Genomic DNA, 18,507 nt, shown 5'->3' on the forward strand with positions numbered 1-18,507 from the left:
GAGTTTTGAGGTGCCTTAGATGACCTTTTAGGCTTTAAAAATTCTCACGTTTGCTTTAAGATTTTAAAATGTCATTGCTATTTAATTTTATTTCTTTCTTCCACGTCTGAAGACTCTTCTAGAGTAGAAGCATCCTCGTGTTGTCCTATTGCTTCCAGTCAATTTACTGCCAGAGACAGAATGCCAAATATTTTAACAGTGCCTAAGATAAGAGCCATAGACTTCTGAATCTGAATGCAGAGGGCAGCTGTTTGGGTTTAGTCCATTTTGCTTCTCATAGGACTTAACTCTAACTTGTAGCTGTTGGCTCGACAACATTTACTCCTTCTCTGCTGTATTTTATTTTTCTTTATTAAGAATATATTCAATCCTAAGAGAATCTTGAAGGAAATATAATCAGTCACATTGGTCAGCATTGCTGTGGTCAACCAGATAGCTGTATAGACCTCAGCATTTAACATACAGCAAATACTTAAGGTCTGGTTTTATCAAAGTTCACAACATGCTAGTCTTACTTTTCTAAATATTTATTTTTACTTATCTCTCTCTCTCTCTCTCTCTCTCTCTCTCTCTCTCTCTCTCTCTCTCTCTCTCTCTTTCTCTCTCTCTCTGTATGACAGTATGTGCATGTGAGTGTAACAAGTGCCCACAAAGGCCAGTAGTATTTGGTCTCCCTAGAGATGGAGTCATGGCTGGCTGTGACCCACCTGATATAGGTGCTGGGAGCTGAGCTCTTAACCTCCGAGCCCCCTTCCTGGCCCTAACAACCCTCGAGCCTTAAGCTCAGAGAGGCTATTCCTGAATGGTGAAGACTGACAAGGAGGTTCAGAGAAGAACTGGTTGCAAATGAAAGAATTAAACATAGCAGAAATGCCAGTCTGGTGCTTTGCTTTTAGAAAGGTGACATTCCCCAAGTGAAATCTGAAAATCAAAGCTGTTGCAAGCATGGTGATCACCATTATCTAAGACCAAGAGAGAGAGGGGAGAGGGCCACAGATGGGGGGGGGGGACTGCTGTCCTAGAGGTCATTATTCCATTTGCTAACCAACCACTGGAGCTTCCAAACCAGAAGTCAACAGCACAGAATTTTAAAGGCGTGGACATAATAGCATTTGATACCAAGGATAACCTGGGAATCCTGGATAGTTTATGCTTTAAAAACATGATTCTGAGACTCACGTTTATTAAATAGCTAAAAGGTTTATGACAGAAGGCAAACAAAACAGATAAACAACCTGAGAAAGTTTTTTTTTTGTTTTGTTTTTTGTTTTTTTGTTTTTTAACTACAGTGGTTGGACATGAAACTGGCAGTCAAAGATGGCTCACACTGATGGGGGAACACAGGTGAGCACTGGCAGGAATACACTAAGTTATGGCCGTCATTTTGTTTGGTTCCAGGAATGTTATGAAGTTTTCCTTTCAGGTTAGCATTCTGTAAAGTACTGAGTTTGAATAATTAAATGATTACAAGCACATGGTAGATAAGATACAATTGGTAAAGGCGCAGGCCCCTGCCTGTCCCACCCTACTGTGAGACCTGATTCAATGATCCCCTACGGACCTTCAGAGGGTCCGGCAATTCTCTCTGTGTAAAGATAGGACGAGGTGAGGTCTGAAATAGTCACAACACATCAGTCCACAGGCATCTTAGAGGCTCTTCCAAGAGCACTCCACTCAGCTCTGTGAGACTAGGTACTGTGTCCTGTTCCCCATCAAATATCCAGTGACTAGTAAGGTACTTGGCACATCCAGGTGCACAACTAATATGTCTGAGACAATGCGGTCTGAAATAAACTAAGTAGTCAATTTTTCACTTTAAGTTCAAATCTGTATTTAGGCTGATTTTTAATGGTGGAATACTGCCATAAATAACCTGACTACTGTACAGGCCTGGTCCCCTTGGTGGTCATGAGGATTTCTTAGCAGCTTTTACAGAGGTCAGGGTCATGTGTGCAGAGTGCCTACCTGGTCTGGAATGCACTCTTTAGTTTTAAAATTCTTTAGAAATGAACAACTGAGACAAACAGCGAAGAGTTTTTAGATCTAGTGTTTAAAAACAAACCCAACTAATATAAGTAAGACTCGAATATGAACTGCATTTAATGAGAGGAAGACTTTAAAGCCCACAGTATCCTAAGTTTCTTGATATCCAAATCGAGGGGTATCAGACATACTACTGCTAAGAAGTTGGTACACAATGGGAAGAGAATATTGAGTAAGATGTCACGGTAAGACCATACACAGCCAGTGAAGCCTAAGTTTAAAAGGGTTCTACAACATGTTTTCGCTTAAATAAATGTAAGTGTCTTGAAGATTAAATAAGAAATGGTAAATGCTGTAGGTACAGAACACAGAATGGTATGTTTTGGGCATCTACCCCTTGCTCATCCTTTGTCTGCATATGTAACAAATGTGTTTGTGTGTGCTAAGGCATCTGATATATTCATAATGCAAATGTCTGTATTTCCCCTTCTCTCCATATACAGTGGGGGTGTGAATAGGAATGTGTCTTGTAGGCTCATAGATTTCAGTGCTTTTCCTTCGTCTGTGGAATGGTTTGGGGAAGGATCAGGAGTTGTGGCCTTTTTAAAGAAGGGGGTGTCACTTGGGGTGGGCTTTGAAGTTTCAAAAGCGCCATACTAGGTCCAGCCTCTCTGTCTGTCTGTTTGTCTGTCTGTCTGTTTGTCTGTCTTTTGTCTCCCTCTGTTTTCTGCTTGTGGACCAGTTATTAGCTTTTAGCTACTGCTCCGGCACCACGCCTGCCTGTCTGATGTCACATTTCCCACCATGATGAAAATGGACTCATCCCCTGAAACTCTAAGCAATCCCCCAATTAAATGCTTTCATTTATGAGTTGCCTTGGTTTTGGCATCTCTTTATAACGTGTGTGTGTGTGTGTGCGCATGTGCGTGTGCGTGATGTTGAACAATGAACATGCAGTGAAGACAGGAAAACGAACGGGCGAGACCGCCAGCCCTCGGGACTGCTGGGCGCCCCCGGAAGCCACATTACCCTGTGGATTTAACTCCACTCCGCTGCATTCTCACCTTCTGTGACAGCACTAACTCTACCTTCCCACTCATCTCATTTTCTGGCTTCTTCTGGTCTCGTTCTTCTGGCACCTCGTTCTTCAGCTGCGCGCTGGCGGAGAAGTCCACAAAGGCCACGGTGGGGCTGCAGCGAGTCACTGTTGCTGTAAAATGCTGCGGCTCTGGAGGGAAGTCACAGGTGGGTGCAGGAGGAAAAGGAAACCATACAACGGATCATTTCCCTTCAGAGTCACCATGAACGTTTCATCAGAGTGCTCCCTCCTGAGGACAAGCTGGGTCACTGCATGAGGATGCGCAGCCAAGGGCCAGGACAGCAGGATTCCCAGCAAACTGTACTCGCATCAGAGTACCACGTGACACGGAACATTTAATGACAGCGGGGTAGAAGGCAGGATGTCCACAGACCCGTCTGTACTTGTGATGGGGTGACAAGCTAACTTTCCCTTGTGTGTGCTGCTGTCCTCATCTGGAGATTAGAGGCTGACATTACGCCTTCCTCTCTAGTGCCTACCAGGCAAGCAGTGTTCCTCTATGGTCTCTGCTTCGGTTCCTGCCTCCATGGTCCTGCTCTGAGCTCCTCCCTGACCCCCTTTGAAGGATAGACTGTGATCTGAGAGTTCTAAGATGAAATAAACACTTTTCTCCCCGAGTAGATATTTATCACAATGACTACAAAGCGACGAGGACAGTTCAGTGTTTGAATTACGGCTATAAAGAAACTAAGTATTTTTTAAATGAGGATGAAGACATACTTTTAAAGAATATCAGTGTATATCTATATCTATCTATCTCTCTATATATCTATCTATCTCTACCTATCATCCACCTATCTATGGATCCATCTATCCATCTATCCAACTATCCAACTATCCATCTGTCTATCTATCTCCAAAGCCGGAGTTTCTATTTTTATAGCAACATTAATGCCATAGTGAGAATTTCTCCCCAGGGCCTCTAGGTGGCAGCACAACCACAGAGCCTGACAGGCCTCTTCTATTCAGCAGGGAAAATTGGCACCATTCCCTCACAAGTCACCAAGCTTTACCTGAAGACTCAGACACACCTGCTGAAGTCTGCTCCGCGTCCTGTACCCCCGACTTCCCACCACCATTCTCATCCTCTTGGCCATTCGACTCAGCTTCATCAGCGGCTGCCTGAAAAAGATTGTTTTTTTCCTCTCTTGAAAAAAAACCAAACCCTTGAAAGTTCTGAAAAGCAAAGGCTATTTCCTGAATGATAATTTTCAGGCCTAACAAGATGGGGCGCCCCCACAAACTGTCTTCTACATCGAAGCTCTATGCTGGAAGTTTTATTTTGCTGGAAGGAGGTATTTGTGAGCAAGCTCCCTTTCCCCAACCATCCTCACTGTTTGTCTTACCACCGAATCTCCTAAATCAAAGTCACCATCTGCTTGCTTACAAATGCCTTTCAAGTTGGCTGTGGGTCCAACCACCAGCAGAGGGGATTTTTGTCTCGATTTTTAAAGTCTGAACCTCACAGTTGGCTGTCCTGGGCATAGCTGCCTGTGGCTCTTAACACTGTAGGGTTTATCCTTGAAGCTCGCAGGAGTTTTTATAGTCACTTCTTCCCTTTCACTCTGACAGCTGGGAACTAAGGTTAGCTTTTCTTCCTTAGTCTCCCACTAATGGGTCTCCTTGACACGGATGCCAGTCACTGCCACACCACAGTCAAGTACCTCTCTCCTAGCCGAGCCTCCTGCTGTCAGCTGGATGCTTGTTACAACAACAACTGCATAGCAACCTAATGGGAATAGTTGAACAAATCAGGACCATAAAGGGAAGTACCACACAGTCATTGAACATAGATGTCGAGCAGGCTGGGGGACACTGCTTAGCGAGACAGTGTTTGCCTAGTGTTCACAAGGCCATGGGTTGGTGTGATCTCAAGTATGGCACAAGATACACACACACACACACACACACACACGCTATACAGTAGTGATGTGTGAAATTATTCAATGTGAAGTTAAAACATTTAAAGTTTATATATATATAGTATTATATCAAGATATATAAGATTATACATATGCTTATGTACATATAATGTACCTATCAGTATATGTATTTATATATATATATTTATACCACACATACACATATGTGTATTGTGTGGCATATATAAACACACGTGTGTGTGGCATAAAAGCCAAAGGGGACTAAACAGTAGACAGTGGAAGCAGGGAGGAGGGGCAGCAGACAGCATTGAGACCGGACAAATAAGAGCAATCTACAATGCATGTACACTGTATGTACAATGTATGTATAAAAGTGCCACAATGAAGTTATTATTTTATGTTAAAGCAATAAAAACAGAAACACAAAATTCCAAGGAAATAGAAAATGATAATGGTGTTCATTTTTAAATGTGTTTACATTTGGGGATGATTTTCCCATTTTTATATATACTTTCATATATTATAAAAGCTGAATCCAGAAGGCAATCTGTGTAGTTTCATATTATCTTTATAGAGTACGGGGAACTGACTCGAGAGTTAAGTCTGATATTTTTCTCCTCTACCTTAGCGGCTTGATAAAAATAAGTGGAAGGTTAAATTAATTATATCTGGAAGAATGCTTACGCAAAAGAGTGTAAGCCAATGACTATTTTATTTTATTTAGCAGAAGTTTTATGTAAAAGACTAAAGTTGAATTTTTAGTGTGTATAAAACATTTCATAAACTTTAAAAGATTTAAGAAAAAAACTAACATTGGATTTCATAAAAGGAATAGACAAAAGTTCCTGTTCTGCCTGGTCATGCAGGCTCTCAGTTCCAAAGAAACACACAGAGGTTTATAACAATTATAAACTGTTTGGACTATTAGCTTAGGCTTATTATTAACTAGCTCTTACAACTTGAATTAACCCATAAGTTTTGTCTATGTTAGCCACCTGGTGTGGTACCTTTTATCAGTGAGGCATTCTTATCTTGCTTCCGTCTGTCTGGTCTCCCTATCTGTAGTTCCTGCCTGGCTACTGGCCAATCAGCACTTTATTAAAACCAATATAAGTGACAAATCTTTACAGGTTACAAGAGCATTATCCCACAGCAAAAAGGCATTATTAAATCCTGCATAAAATATCTCCAAGGAGAAACTAACTCCCCAACTTGTCCTCTGACATCTACTTGGGCCCTCATAAAAACACACACATATGTATATATGTATATATATATATATACACACACAAAATAAATAAATGTAAAACTTTTTTAATATTAGAAATAGGAATTTTAAAACAAAACTTTTCAAGCTGCTTAAAGACTTCAGCAATAGCATGTAGTAGAAAATGTGATTTTTTTTTTGCAGGGTGGAGTACTTTGAAATACTCATAATTAGACTGAAGTTTTCTAGTGACAGATAATCATATATCAAGTTGGAAAGAACATACTATCAAGTTAAAATGTATTTTTTTTCCAGTACTGAGGACTTAACAGAGATTCCTACATGCAAGTCAAACCCTCTACCACTGAGCCACACTCTGCTCCTAGCCCTTTCTTACTATTTAAGTCAGAGTCTTGATAATTTGCACAGGCCACTCTTGAATTCACTCTGTATCCAGGAAGACTCTGAAATCCTCCTGCCTCAACTTCTTACACAGTTGAGACTTTAAGCTTATGTCTTGAGGCTAGCTTTAAGAACCCTAGGCAGGCCAGTTGTGGTGATGTATGCTTGTAATCTGAGCCATTTCAGAGCCTGAGGCGGGACTAGGAGTTCAAGCCCAGCCTAGGCAAATTAGTGAGACCCTATTACAAAAAAACTGAAAAGGTTTAGGGGTTTCAATAAATGGTAGAGTGATTATATAGCATGTACAAGGCTCTGGGTTTGCTCCTCAGTATCACACACACACAAAAACCAAACAAACAAAAACTCAAAGAAACAAACATTTTCCAACCCCACTGCCAATAAGAAAAAAAAAAAAACCACAGTCAGAAAATAATCACACTGGTATTGTTGAATGGATTTTTAATACCTTTTAAATCATACCAACAAGCTTGAACTGAATCCCTTTAAGAAATGGTGAATGAGCAGGGTGGCATATGAATGGTGGTGGCAAACGCTTTTAACCCCATTGGGAGGCAGAGGCAGGCAGATCTGAGTTCAAAGCCAGCCTGGTTTACAGAGTGAGTTCCAGGACAGTCAGGGCTACACAGAGAGACCCTGTTTGGAAAGACAAAAACAAAACAACAGCAAAAAGAAACAAAGAAAGAAATTCAATGAATGAAAGGAACCAGATCCAAATCTCTTTTATTCCATTGAGGCTCTGTGTGTGTGCACGCGTGTGCGTGTACCTGTGTACACGGTGTGTGTGTGTTCGGACACTCATACATTTATAGAATAACTGAAGAGCAACTGGTTCAACACTTACAGGAAGAAGCTGGACTTCATCTTTTCAGTTCACTCTGATGCAGACAGAAACATTAATACCCAGTGGTATTTTTGCCTTATGATGTTAATATATAAAATACTGGCAGGACTACTGATTCTTAGCTTCCTTCTCTCCTAACGGACTAAATTACAGAAAACTATCTAAGGCTGGAAAACAAATTTGCAGCTAAGTACTGATGAACGAGCCTCTTGAGAACACTCATGTTTCCAATTACCAGCACTGAGTAGCTACAAACAGGGCCCAGAGCCTGAAAATGAACAAAGAGATGAACATATTTTATGCACTCTAAGATACCATCCAGTTCAAGCTGTATTATTTTAGGCACTACTAAGAAAGAAAACACACTGTTAAAAATGACAGCCTATGGATCGCAAGAAGAGTCTTGATTTGTAGACATTAAAACATAGGAAGTGTGCCACTTGGACTCGATGAAACGGGAGTCTTCCCGAAGCCTGGCTGACATAATGCATAATGCAAACAGGACAAGCTCCCCCAGCATTAACTACCTCAGCCGGGGTTATGTAACTGGCATATCACGTTCCAGTAATATTTCAGTTATGCATGACTAACAGAGCCCTACCTTTGAGAGTTCTCGGGTGGCTAAGGTATTTCTATACAGCTCAACACTCGCCCTGAAGTGAAGGTCCAGAACTTACATCCTGCTATCCAGTGCGGGTCAATAATGGCTGTAATACAGTTACCATGATCAATGTTTACCTCACTTAGCAGGTCTCAGTGCTACTGAGTCACTTGCCATGGATGATGCCAGTTAACCATCAGAGTGAGCTGAAAGGCAGTGTCAACAGACATGGTTCTCCTTACACAGGCTGAAGGTGAGTGGTGCCAGGCTGCCGGTGGCAGCAAGCAGGAGAGGTGGGAGCCCTGAGCTGTGCTAATAGCCTCCCCGTGCTATCATCTGGCCTTCTGGTCACACTTCCCCTTCGGTGGTCTCCCAGTATTTAGTGTTTGATCCGTTAAAAGTAACTAAATACTCGAGTCTTTTGAGTTCACTGTAGAAACAATCCAAACCGCCATTTCTGTTTCTGTTCTTTCTTTCCTCTATCTCTGTTCATTTTTGAGCAAAAGGTGAGAACTTGCTGGAACCCTTCAGGGCAGGAGGCAGTTCAGTTAGCTCCTCTTCTCAGAGAAGCCAAGACTGTAACTGTCCCTGGCCAGCAAGCCATCCCTGGGATCAAAGTGGCAAAGGTGGACATATAACCCATATCAGGAAACCAGATGCTTTCTTGAATAAATGCATTATCTACGCGATCCATGCTCAAAAGCTTAGCTTAAGTACACATTATTCACTCAAGTCAAGTTGTCACCAGCAAAATATTCAGGGAAAACCGAGAGAAAAAAATAATCTATTACTCAATTTAAAAACTCTTTATATGCACCAAGAACAAGAAAAAGCTATTTAAAAACGAACTTAACAGTGGTAATGTAACGGGCACCTTACATTTTACATTTTTCTATAAAGTTTTCTGCGTTCTGCAACACACAAAGACTATCTGTAATGAAGGGAAATTCCCAAAGCTGGCCTAATTAACTCAAGTCTGGCTTCTCTATTCTGAATGCTTGTTATTTCTGCGCTAATGGCATCACATCCAAGGAAATGAGTTCAAAGTTGGCAGTCTGAACCAGCCCCGATAGAATCAGAGGTCTGCTTCAAAACCACTGCTGCTGGCAACTGTGCCTTCTGGCTCGTGCTTTCCCTCCTTCGGTTACCGCCCAGGGGAGAGGCCTTCCCTCCTCCAACCGGCAACACTTTCTCAAGAAAAACAACAAGTAAACACAAACAGAATGCTGGATGGGAATGAATGGGCCTACAGAAAGGTTTGAACGTGACTAAGCCAGGAGCTGGCTTCCCCTTGGCCAAGAACCCATCCAAGCTAGCCCCACTGCCCAACTCAAAGACCAAGACCACAGGCAGGAGGTGGCAGATTCCTGAACTCAGAATCACATGGTTTAGCCACAAAAATGTACCTGGCTACCGGTTGCTCCTCTGCACACCAGACCTGTCAGGCTGGCAGAGAGCAATCAAAGGATGCATGGCAACTGGAAGACTTGGAAGGGTAAGATCCAGCCTGAGACCCCAGCTCCAGTTCATCGTTTGACCTCTACAGTTTAAGTGGTGATGTCCAAGGACCTTCTTGAGAGAATATTCTGGGACGATGAGAGATTTTCTGGCTCCAGTCTCGAATAACTGGACGCGAGCCTGGAAGCCCAGGGTATTTGTGTCCTGGCATCATGACCCTGTGCCACATAGGCTATGCATATGATTCTCCTTTTACTTTCAGGCTATGAAGAATCTGTCACCATTGCAAGGAGAAGAAGCAAGACCGGAGACCCACTTCTCCAGACTTTAAATATTACATTCATGTGTGCATTTGGACTGTGTTATTTATAGTATGCTTTTTGAACCACTGGAGATAAGCCAGGGTTAATTTACTTCCTCTGATGTATATCTCTTTGAAATGCCGAGTTTCTATATAAAATTATAAGATAGCAATTAATAGATTTTTCAAAAGCATTAATCTACCAACCTCACTATGACTCCTAGCTGGGGAAAATACTTCATGGAGAAATGCCTGTCGACATTTGACATCCCAAAGGAATCTGCAGCTGGTGTGAGCGGCAAGGCACACAGCGCCTACTCAGATGCCTTTGCCCTGCTCTCACCGCAAAGCAGAGAGGAGCAAGAAAGATCTGATTGTTCCCCAGGAGCAGAAGACAGAAAGAAAGTGCTGATTTTCTTAGAAGAAGCCCACGAGTGTTTTCAAGATGGGGAAAACAGGTTCACCCTGTCACTCGGCTTGAGAAAATCTTGATGGAGTGTCTGAGATACCCAAGAGCTGAGTTTGGCTCCGTCGAGGAAGAACTGCCACCATCATTGGATGAGTGAGTGTGTGAGAGGGATCCCTCAGCTGCCATGGGATGGAGTGACAGAAGGGTCACTGTCTGGAGAGCGCAATTTTGGGAGCCCAGGTGGAAGAAGTGAGCCAAGACTGGGGAGCCCCACGATGGAAAGAAAAAGAGCTAGAGGAAGAATTAAAGGTACTAGCGCTGGAGTCTTCTGGAAAGAACTGTTCACAGCAGCCTGGGTTTTAGAGAATGAACTGGAATGACTGACATGTGCAGCAGAAAGAGGAAAAGGAATTCGCCTCATGCACATAAAATTCACATCTGCTCAAAATAGTAATTTCAATGATCTTATGTAAATTCTCCAAACCTTTACATCTCTCCCAATTTTGTGCTTCTAGGGGAAAAGTACTCTTTTATCTTACATTTGCTGTATGGTAGTATAGAAAATAAGGGCACCCTTGGTCCACAAGTCACCTTGACATCATGCTAAGTGTTCGGCAGATGTGTATCCTCCAATAACTAACTGACATATATGGGTATATGTAATGCTAGTCTATTAACTTCCTTCTAAACACAAGCCAAGGTCAGACACTTAAATGTGTTCAGCAGAGTCTGTCCAAGCACATGGTGCTATTGAGGTATTTTAGGAAAGGATCATTTTCAGACCACTAAGCAAGGCAGAGATTCAAATTAAAGCATAACAGACAGTGGACAAAAAACAACACCGCCACCACCATGTGAGGGAGACTATCGTAGTTATTTCTCTTGTGGTAAAAACAACACAGCAAAAGCATCTTAAAGGAGAGAGTGAGCATCTTTTGGCTCACAGTTGAAGGGGATACAGTCCATCATGGTGGGAAGTCAAGGCGGCAGGAGTGGTAGGCAGCTGGTCACATGACATCCACAGTCAGAAAACAGCACTGATCGCTGGTGCTCAGTACCTGTCCTCGTTTTTATTCAGTCCAGGTCCCAGACTATACAGTGGTGCCATCCACATTTACAGCGGCTCCTCCTACCTCAGACAACCCAATCTAGACATGCTCAGAGGCTTGTCTCCTAGGTGATCCTAGAACCTATCAAGTTGTCAGCACTAGCCAGCATGAAGACAAAAGCATGTCTTTCAATACAGGATACTAAGCATAGGATAAGCTTGTCTTCAGGTTACGAAAACTCCTAAATTTCCTTTCCAGTCCTGCAGTCTAGGAACCTGTGTGTGCGCGCTATGACATGGTTTTCTAACAGAAGCCAGTGTTTTAAAATGCAAGGTGCTAGTTTTTCTTTAATTGGGCTTCTAAGAGATACAGAAATGAACTAACCTCTGAAGGATCTCACAAATAACAGGGAGGGAGGGGAACCCATCCCTCTCTCTGGAACAGGATAGCACCTAGTCTCCAGCACCACCTTTTGTCCCTCTTGGGTCCTTAGATTCTAATGTTCCCATTCTATTTCCATCCAACTAGACGCAAATATCCACACTGAAGGTCAAGCCTCAAAGTCCACAACCCACAAAGCCCTCCCTAGACCACATCGGTCTATGATTGACTTTACCCATCCTTTGCCATCTTACATCCCTCTGGTTCTTAGTCTATAACCTAGCACTTCATGACATGTTGTTTGATATCCTCCTTGAGTTCATTTATGCAAACATTATACCCCTATTCTCACACAGCTGCACCTACCAGGAGGGTCTGGAATGGGATGCTCTAAGTAGATACAACCCAAATATGTGAAGAGATCCAAATTCCCCTCCACTCGAAATATAAAATAAGAAAATCATGGTCTCAATGGCACCCAGTGAGAAAGAAGCAGCAGCAGAAAACTGAAAGAGATAGCAAGGCGTGATAAAAAGTGCCCACATAAGCCCGAAAGGCTGACGCTCCCACCTCAGAGCACCCAGCAGGGGTAGCAGGGCCCCCCCTTCCCTGTGGTTCACCTCGCATTCTGAATTCACACCCCTGCCTACTGCTATCACTGTGCCCTTTGCAGAGTTCCAACTTGCCCTAAAGCAGTTGTGACATTCTAGTGGTGGGGGAGGCTACTCCTCTGTAGAGGGTGTCTCGTTTGAGAATGCAGTTCTTGGAAGAAAGACACTATTTAAAAAGAAGAACACCATTCTTTCGACAACCCCACGGAACTGAGAAAACAAGGGAGAAACCGAAAAGTCAAGTTCAACCCAGTGCCAATTCTTGGGAAGCGTGGAAGTACAGCATCCTGTCTCAAGACAACCATCACCCTTTACTAGGACCAATTCATTTCATGCTTTCAATAGGAATATAACAGCTTGATTTTTTTTTGGAATAACAGAAAAGTAAATAAAGAAGTAAGATTAGCTACTTATTTTTAGTATTATTTTTATTGATATTTCATGTTTCCCTAGTTGACCAGGAACTTACTATATAAGCTAGGCTGGCCTTGAACTTGCAACAATCCTCCTGACTAAATATCGAAGAATATTATCTTAAGGTGTGTTATATTTGTTTCTGCTCTGGAACATTTGTTTAATGATGTAAAGATGTGTTGCTTTTTTATAATTCATTTGTTTAATTCTTTGAAGCTGTGGTTCTTTGCCTGTCTAAACACCTAATGGTCTAATAAAGAGTTGAACGGCCAATAGCGAGGCAGGAGAAAGGATAGGCAGGGCTGGCAGGCAGAGAGGATAAACAGAAGTATAAATGAGGAGGAACAGAGAAAAGAACAGCAAGAGAACAAGGAGAGGAGGACCCTGGGGGCCAGCTACTCAGCCACACAGTCAGCCATGGAGTAGGAGTGAAAGTAAGGTACGCGGAAGTAAGAAAAGGAAAAGCCCAGAAGCAAAAAGTAGACAGAATAATGAAGTCAAGGAAAGCTGGCTAGAAATAAGCCAAGCTAAGGCTGGGCATAGATAAGAAAGAATAAGACTCCATGCATGATTTATTTGGGGGTTGGGTGGTGGGATCCCCAAAAGAGTGAATAAAGAGTCAAAAGATAAAATAACAACCAACAACAAATAAGCTTTCCAAATAATGGATACAGGTATAGCTAGAACAACAAACTCTTGGGAAAGGATTCCTTAACATGAGTCCTGGGATAACATGCTTGAATGGAAAGGTTGAGACATGATTTCTCTGTGTAACCTTAGCTGTCCTGGAACTCTCTATAGATCAGGCTGGCCTCAAATGCTCAGAGATCCACCTGTCTCTGCCTCCTGAAGGCTGGAATTAAAGGTGTACGCCACCACTGACTGGCAAGTTTTAGATCTTAAGTAACCAGTACAGGTGAAGAACTTTCTGGTAATAGGCCAAAGTACTGCAGAGCACAGATAACAACTTTCACACATGAACACACACATGTGCACATACATGTGCACACATGCACAGAGATGGGGAGGGAGACAGATGATAGATAGATAGATAGACAGACAATAGGTAGATGGTAGATACATAATAGATAGATATAGATAATAGATAAATAAATAGACAGATAGATAGAGAATAAATAATAGCTAGATAGTAGATATATAGATAATAGATAAATAGACAGATAGATAATAGATAAATAATAGATAGCTAGATAGTAGATGTATAGATAATAGATGATAAATGATAGATAATAAATAGATAACAGATAGATAGTAGATATATAGATAATAGATGATAGATAGATGGATAGATGTAGATAGATAGAGAGAGAGAGAGAGAGAGATAATAGATATAGACAGACAGATTCACCTAGAAAATAATGGAGTAACTTCTGTCAAGTGGAAGAATTTGAAGTACTACAGATCAGAGCATAAATATCACTCACTATTGTCAGCACTCAAGTTTGCTCAACTAGAAATTAATCTTAACTAGGAAAAAAATGTTGCAATGAGGGCCCTCTTGTTTGTCCCAGCCGCCTGGTTAGCTTAGCTCCGAAATAATCACACAGAAATTGTATTAATTAAATCACTGCTTGGCCCATTAGCTCTAGCCTCTTATTAGCTAACTCTCACATCTTGATTTAATCCATTTCTATTAATCTGTATATCGCCCCCTGGCTATGGCTTTCCGGGAAAGATTCAGCATGTCTGACTCTGGTGGCTCCATGGTGTCTCTCTCCTACTCCACTTCTCTTCCTCCCAGCATTCAGTTCTGTCTTTCCCGCCTACCTAAGTTCTGCCCTATCAACTAGGCCAAGGCAGTTTCTTTATTCATTAACCAATGAAAGCACACACAAACAGAAGGACTCCTACACCAAAAAAAGACACAAGAGAAATAAACCCAGGCTAGCCCACAAGTTTGGACCTGTCCTCTGAGGTTGCCTAGCATCGCTCTGGCTATGGGGAAGAAAGGCTAGATGGTTGCCTTTCCTTTGGAGTTCCCCTTAAGAGGACATGCAGACTCCTGAAATCACATGATTTATTTCATATCATGGATGCCGCTTCTCTTAAAATAAATCACTTTTGGGGGTATGTAATCACTTAAGAATGAAGGAAATCTAGAAAATGCTCCCGAAGAACACAGAGTGGGGAGCAGAATGGCTCATTTTCCCTGAAAAGCAAGCCCAGCTCTACAGTGTCTAACTATCTGGGGGTTTCTAGTTTAAAAATAGGAGCAGAGGTGAACATTTATCTCACTAGTTAAGATCTCCCCTCCTGGGAGCAGAACTCAGTATCCCAATCCTGCCGCTTTGTAAGGTGTCCCCAGAGGTGGTGACAAATCCAAAGTAAAACCGCAGTCCAGGAGGTGAGACCGAGCATTTGTCTGGGACACGACACTTGGTGAAGATGTGACATCTGAGTCTCGGTCACGGAGCATGCGGGGCTGAGGTGAATGACATTCTCATATGGCTGATAGAAGGACGGCACTATCGGGTACAGTGTGTGGGTGTGGCCAGGAGCCACCGCATGTTGAGGGGAGGAGGTGGGAAGCAAGTTTACCTTCAGACCAAATCTTCTGAGGAGCTGGAGAGGAAACCTCAACAATTTTTCCATCCTTACCTATCAAGCCCCACAGCACAGTAGGATGTTGGCTGCTAGCGAGGGCAGCCTGTACCCCCAAAACTAGGCTATACCTGTGTGGGTGACAGCTTTGGTTGGTTAAGAGGAACAAGCCTGAGTTCCTGAGGACATGACGTACTCCAAAGGGACAAGCCTTGCACCTCTGTGGGTGCTCATGTCCGCTCCTCTTAAGCGACTCTTTCTGGCTGTTCACTGAAGACCTGGCTGCTGCCTTAGACAAGTTTGAATTTAAAAGTTTATGCTAATAAAAATTGCATTCTTAATAAATTTTTGTTTTTAACTAATAAACACACACACACGCATATATGTATGTAGGTGGGTAGCCAGAGACAGCTAGATGGCAGCTAGCTAGCTAGGTGATAGATGGATGATAGACAGACAGGCAGACAGACAGAGATACAGCATCAAAGCTAAGATGCCAGGTTCTGCCAACACCACTCATCTTACTGTGAGACAGGGTCTCACTACGAGGCTCAGGCTGACCGCAAACCCACACCCTCCTCCTTCAGTTCTCTAAGTGCTGGAATTACAGGGGTGTACCACCACACCTAGCTCGGCACAGGTGTGTACCACCGCACCTAGCTCGGCACAGGTGTGTACCACCGCACCTAGCTCGGCGCAGGGGTGTACCACCGCACCTAGCTCGGCACAGGGGTGTACCACCGCACCTAGCGCGGCACAGGGGTGTACCACCACACCTAGCTCGGCACAGGGGTGTACCACCACACCTAGCTCGGCACAGGGGTGTACCACCACACCTAGCTCGGCACAGGGGTGTACCACCACACCTAGCGCGGCACTAGTTATTTTCAAATCATAAAAACAAGTCTAACGATGTCTTTAACAAACAGAGAAAAAGGAAAATTCAAAGATATATGTTTTCCTATAACACAACAGACCAGTAATATGAAGTGTTAATTTATTGTTCTCAAATTATATTATCTTTAATTATAGCTTATTGTTTTGGGTTGAATTATGTTTCCTTAGGATCTTTGAACATGACCTTATTTGGAAACAGGGTTATTTTGGCTGAACTTAGTTAAGGTTAATGGAGTAGGCATCCAGCCACACTGATACACTTATAAACAGAGGAAACTTGGGCAGACACACACACACACACACACACACACACACACGCTCACACACACACAGGAAGAGCACTGGGGAGAAGGATGAAGCTGGGATGAGTTATTGACACACCTTGGGCAGTCAGTGTTTCCAGTAAGCATCAAGAGCTTGAGAAGAGGCCTAGGGCAGATTCTCCCTCACTGCCAATGGCAGGCTAACACCTCTTACCTCTTTGGCTTTGGATTTTTATCGACTAGGATAGAAAATTTCTCTTCTCGGGTCCTCGCAGTTCGCAGTACTTCACTATGTAGCCCTAGCCAACTTATATACCCAAGGAGAAAGAAACAAACACTGTCATGACCTACTTATTCTAGCGGTCAATTACATGACAGAATTATCCCAAGGAGCAATGCTGCTTCTTACTGTCAGTTCCTGGGGGGCAGAGTTTGGTTTCTTGATGTTGATCTCAATGCTGTTGCTGCCTTGCTTCACTTGCACGGGAGAACCATGCACTGTGGCCACGCCTTCAAACATCTGGGACTTGGTTAAGGAAGGGCCAGGTTCCAGCGTGGGCCCTCCCTTTTCCTTTTCTTCCTCGTCTCCGTGCACCATTTCTCCATTCATGCTGATCTTCCCATCTACCTATAAACGCCAGGATGAACAAGAAAACACGCTATTCCGCAGCCAAAGATGATGAAACACGCATTTTGAATCACTTAATTCTCTGTGTACATTCATATCTCTAAAAAGAATCATGGTCCTCCAGTGTTTTCACGGGTCCTAGAAGCCAGTCTTCTGCCACTGCCATCTTAATTAAATTAAGGGTGTCTCTTTGGGGCTGTCAGTCACATCACAATTGAATGACATTTCACGTTCAATTTATGGTGTGTTTTCATTTGAAAGTATAGAAAAAGTCAAGGAATCTTAAACACATGCCACATTATTTGGGTTTCAGTAATTTTTCAACTTAAGCTGTGGTGGCAATTCCACAATTCAAAAAAAAAAATTCTGATTAGCATAGCAATGAAGTAGGACCTGATCAAGAACGTTTTACAGGTTGTCTTGTAGTAGAAAGACAGGGTTTTTGTTTTTGGTTTTTTGTAAAGCTATTGTGGAAGGTAGGATTCTGATATGTTGTATTATAATAAGTCTCATTTTCTATTTAATTTTATAATTCCATCTTTTTTCTCAAGAACATAAAAAGTCCATGCTCACTAAAATGTGTTTATTTCATACTCCACATTTAGAGGAGGCAGCAAGAGCAAGGAGGAGAGGAGGGGCTCGCCCGGCCTATAGAAACCTCCTTCCTGAGGTCTGAGGCCGATTCTTTGCGCTGAGGTGACCTACGCTCCAGTTCTGACTCTACCACTCAGCAGCCATGCAACCCCCAGCATTTCTGACTCTCTGGGTAAAAGCGCAGATTTTGACACAGCTTGGCCTTCCTCATAGTGTTGCTGTGGGGTTGGTCAGATGACTAAGGCATGCTTAGGACTTGGAGCAACGCCTCACACACTTCTGGCTAGCCTTAGAAGGTCTTCTAAAATCTTTTGAAAGAAACAGAAGGTCGGACGTTAGCTGCGTTAGCTTACCTTGTGCTCCGACTGGCCATCATACTTTATTACCTGCCAACTATGGGAATTTACGACACAACTCAGCACAGATGTGTGAATGGAGACAGAGATACAGTATGCTTATCTTTATTGAGTGTGATCCATGTGACTTTTCCTATTGTACTCCTGTCCACTTCATTTTTTAAAATGACGATTCTAAACCACTGAATCGACAATAACAAGATAGTTTTTGAAAACCAATGCTTGAATTACATCACTTGATCTTCCTTTATTCTTTTTTTTCCTAAAAATATGCTACATATTATTTATTCCTTTATTTTGAGAAAGGGTCTTGCTGTTGTGAGCACATGCACACACACACATATGTATGCACACTTTTTAAAGCTGCCTTTCTTCTCTAACCTAGTAACAACTGTCCTATTTATAGGTGACTTTGACAATGACTGTTCATTTATTCTTGAGAAAGTGTCTTCCTGTTATGGGCACATGCCCTCCCACTGACCCAAACACACAGTGAAGAAGAGACAGGCTAGTATGCAAAAATGACAAGTTTTCAAAGCCTAACTTT

The 18,507-nt window shown here is 42.6% G+C and overlaps 1 protein-coding gene across 18 annotated transcripts in view; it reads right to left on the reverse strand.

Annotated features, from left to right (window-relative positions):
- The window catches only part of LOC125387582 (LIM and calponin homology domains-containing protein 1), a 317,590-nt gene that overhangs the window by 30,434 nt on the left and 268,649 nt on the right, over window positions 1-18,507 (reverse strand). For all 18 annotated transcript variants that reach the window (XM_085691819.2, XM_085691811.2, XM_085691810.2 and 15 more), the window contains 3 exons: window positions 16,792-17,010; window positions 4,114-4,204; window positions 3,048-3,211 (listed from right to left, as the gene is read on the reverse strand). In XM_085691819.2, coding sequence (XP_085547945.2) covers window positions 3,048-3,211; window positions 4,114-4,204; window positions 16,792-17,010 — 474 coding nt within the window. The remainder of the gene's footprint in view (window positions 1-3,047; window positions 3,212-4,113; window positions 4,205-16,791; window positions 17,011-18,507) is intronic.

This window comes from Myodes glareolus, chromosome 8, assembly GCF_982192425.1.
Source record: "Myodes glareolus chromosome 8, mMyoGla1.1, whole genome shotgun sequence".
Taxonomy (NCBI): domain Eukaryota; kingdom Metazoa; phylum Chordata; class Mammalia; order Rodentia; family Cricetidae; genus Myodes; species Myodes glareolus.